The 2,993-nt window shown below is 44.3% G+C and overlaps 1 protein-coding gene and 7 non-coding genes across 8 annotated transcripts in view; all 8 read left to right on the forward strand.

Annotated features, from left to right (window-relative positions):
• The first annotated feature begins 157 nt into the window (after window positions 1-157).
• On the forward strand, window positions 158-230 carry trnav-cac (transfer RNA valine (anticodon CAC)). Its single transcript has one exon. It is a non-coding gene; the product is annotated as a tRNA-Val (tRNA).
• A 450-nt stretch (window positions 231-680) lies between these two features.
• LOC111650884 (magnesium transporter NIPA4-like) overlaps window positions 681-2,993 on the forward strand; it is an 11,034-nt gene continuing 8,721 nt past the window's right edge. Inside the window, exon 1 of the mRNA XM_087172489.1 lies at window positions 681-828. Coding sequence (XP_087028615.1) covers window positions 681-828 — 148 coding nt within the window. The remainder of the gene's footprint in view (window positions 829-2,993) is intronic.
• On the forward strand, window positions 920-991 carry trnad-guc (transfer RNA aspartic acid (anticodon GUC)). Its single transcript has one exon. It is a non-coding gene; the product is annotated as a tRNA-Asp (tRNA).
• On the forward strand, window positions 1,113-1,185 carry trnav-cac (transfer RNA valine (anticodon CAC)). The gene has a single exon. It is a non-coding gene; the product is annotated as a tRNA-Val (tRNA).
• Window positions 1,283-1,355, forward strand: trnav-aac (transfer RNA valine (anticodon AAC)). The gene has a single exon. It is a non-coding gene; the product is annotated as a tRNA-Val (tRNA).
• Window positions 1,452-1,524, forward strand: trnav-aac (transfer RNA valine (anticodon AAC)). Its single transcript has one exon. It is a non-coding gene; the product is annotated as a tRNA-Val (tRNA).
• Window positions 2,364-2,435, forward strand: trnad-guc (transfer RNA aspartic acid (anticodon GUC)). Its single transcript has one exon. It is a non-coding gene; the product is annotated as a tRNA-Asp (tRNA).
• trnav-cac (transfer RNA valine (anticodon CAC)) lies at window positions 2,570-2,642 on the forward strand. Its single transcript has one exon. It is a non-coding gene; the product is annotated as a tRNA-Val (tRNA).

Here is a 2,993-nt window from a genome sequence, read left to right on the forward strand (position 1 = left end):
AGTGGTTATCACGTTCGCCTAACACGCGAAAGGTCCCCGGTTCGAGACCGGGCGGAAACAAAATCTTTTGTCTGTTGTGCTAATTCTAGTCTTTCTTGCCTACTACTTTAAATCAACAGGGTTCCGCGTATGTCCCTGAACGCATCAGTCATGTGTAGTTTCCGTAGTGTAGTGGTTATCACGTTCGCCTCACACGCGAAAGGTCCCCGGTTCGAAACCGGGCGGAAACAACATGTTTCGTTAATCATGCTAATTCTAGTCTTTATCACTTTGATATATTGGATCGAGGACTCGGTGCTCGATTGTGTTAGACTGTCACCACTACTGAGTTCTGTGATACACTGGTCTTACCTGGAGTGGTGTGATTGTCCCGCCAGTAAAGATCAGACTTGTGCTGCATCCTCGTCTCTGTGTATTTATGTATAACAGTGATTAAGTTAGTAACCCACCAATAGTAGCACTACAATAGTGTACATAAAGTAAAAGTACAACAATTACCTACTAATATAGATCACCAGGGTTTGTCGGTTTGTGACTACGGGCAGTACACGCACACAAGCGTCGGCTCCGGAACCCAAGTCCTTGAGAGGGGCTGGACTTTCCTCTTTGCTGGAGTTGCTCCGGGGGAGAGGCGAAGGGCCGGGGTGGGCTTTTTGGTGGCCCCCAGGCTCTCTGCCTGTATGTTGGAGTTCACCCCGGTGGACGAAAGGGTTGCGTCCCTGCGCCTCCGGGTCGGGGATCGGGTTCTGACTGTTGTCGGTGCTTATGCGCCAAACAGCAGTTCAGACTACCCGCCTTTTTTGGAGTCCTTGGGACAGGTGCTGGAAAGTGCCCCGAAAGGGGCAATGACAGCGTGACCTGGAAGGGTGTGGTGGGGAGGAAGAGACTGGCCGATCTGAACCTCAGCCGTATTCACTCCTCCTCGTTAGTATAGTGGACAGTATCTCCGCCTGTCACGCGGAAGACCGGGGTTCGATTCCCCGACGGGGAGTATCTATTATTTACAACTAATAATAATCGTTTAAAATGTTTGTTAGTTCTAGTCTACTACTAGCCTACTACTTTAAATCAACAGGGTTTGGCTTATGTCCCTGAACGCATCATCCAGTGTAGTTTCCGTAGTGTAGTGGTTATCACGTTCGCCTCACACGCGAAAGGTCCCCGGTTCGAAACCGGGCGGAAACATTATGCTTCGTTTATCGTGCTAATTCTAGTCTTTATTGCCTACTAATATGGATCAACAGGGTTTCCGGTATGTCCCTGAACGCATCAGTCATGTGTAGTTTCCGTAGTGTAGTGGTTATCACGTTCGCCTAACACGCGAAAGGTCCCCGGTTCGAGACCGGGCGGAAACAAAATCTTTTGTCTATTGTGCTAATTCTAGACTTTCTTGCCTACTACTTTAAATCAACAGGGTTTGGTTTATGTCCCTGAACGCACCATTCAGCGTAGTTTCCGTAGTGTAGTGGTTATCACGTTCGCCTAACACGCGAAAGGTCCCCGGTTCGAGACCGGGCGGAAACATTATTCGATCGTCTTGTAACTTACCAATAAGAATCAACAAGGTAATCGTTGGGTCCTCAACGTTTACTCATCTATCAACAGTAAGAATCAACCAAAGTAATCTCACAGGTGACCTGATGATGCGTCCTGGGCCGGATTGAATAACTGGCCTTTACTGGTCGGTTCTTTAACCACTTGTAGACTGTGTGTGTAACATCCATTCAGCTTTTACATCTATTCTTTGCTCTCACAGGCTCCTCACTCACTATACTTCACTGACCTCTAGTGGTGAAGACCATGAACTACAGTGGATCAACAAACAGCACATTTATTCAGATTTTTCATCATAGCGGTTGATTTAATTCAATTTATAAAAAGTTTTTTGCCGAATTTGCCAACATATCAAGTTCTCGGTTCACAATGTTTGGATTTAATCTACAATTATTCCGTTTCTTGCACATATTTATTGTCTTGTACTTCTCCTTACTGACCTTACATGTTCCATTGAGGTCATTTAGGAACAACATTTAATTTCCCTGTATGAATATATGTGTGGAAATGACTGTAAACATGAACCTGACATCCTTGGAAAATTTGTTATAACATATCCTCTTCTAAACTGTATTAAAAGCACACATTTGTGGCTCCTTATACTAATTTATTTTTAATTCATATAAAAATAATAATAATGATGATAATGAATTGATTGTTATTGATAAAATAACTTGTATGTCAGTACATAATATATACATATATTGAAATGCTGATATAGACTTTTATATAGAAAACTATTCTACTTTCATAAAATACTGGCACAGTCCACTAACCCACTTTCTGTGGACACATGGTGGAGTCACTTCTCCTCGTTAGTATAGTGGACAGTATCTCCGCCTGTCACGCGGAAGACCGGGGTTCGATTCCCCGACGGGGAGTATCTATTATTTACAACTAATAATAATCAGACAATGAACTATTTCGTTTAAAATGTTTGTTAATTCTAGTCTTGCTTGCCTACTACTATAGATCAACAGTTTCTCGTATGTCCCTGAACGCATCATCAAGCGTAGTTTCCGTAGTGTAGTGGTTATCACGTTCGCCTCACACGCGAAAGGTCCCCGGTTCGAAACCGGGCGGAAACATAATTTGATCATTTTCAAACTTACCAATAAGAATCCACAAGGTAATGGTTCGCCTATTGTGTTAATTCTAGTCTTTATTACCTACTAATATGGATCAACAGGGTTTCGGGTATGTCCCTGAACGCATCAGTCATGTGTAGTTTCCGTAGTGTTGTGGTTATCACGTTATATGTAATATTAAAATGTTTTCCTGTGGGATTCACAAAAAGCGTTTCCGGTGTTTGTGCCGCTGGGTGGGGAAGGTGACTCACCAGCTGTGACACCGGCGGGGCGGGGCGGGGCGGGCGGAGTCAGGTGTCGCTTTGTTTACCTGCCTTCGCGCTCCACTGCTCCTTCAGTCGGTCACACAGA

Source organism: Seriola lalandi, unplaced genomic scaffold, assembly GCF_002814215.2.
Source record: "Seriola lalandi dorsalis isolate HSWRI2012SDOR001 ecotype SW California unplaced genomic scaffold, Sedor1 jcf7180002053014, whole genome shotgun sequence".
In the NCBI taxonomy this organism is placed as follows: domain Eukaryota; kingdom Metazoa; phylum Chordata; class Actinopteri; order Carangiformes; family Carangidae; genus Seriola; species Seriola lalandi.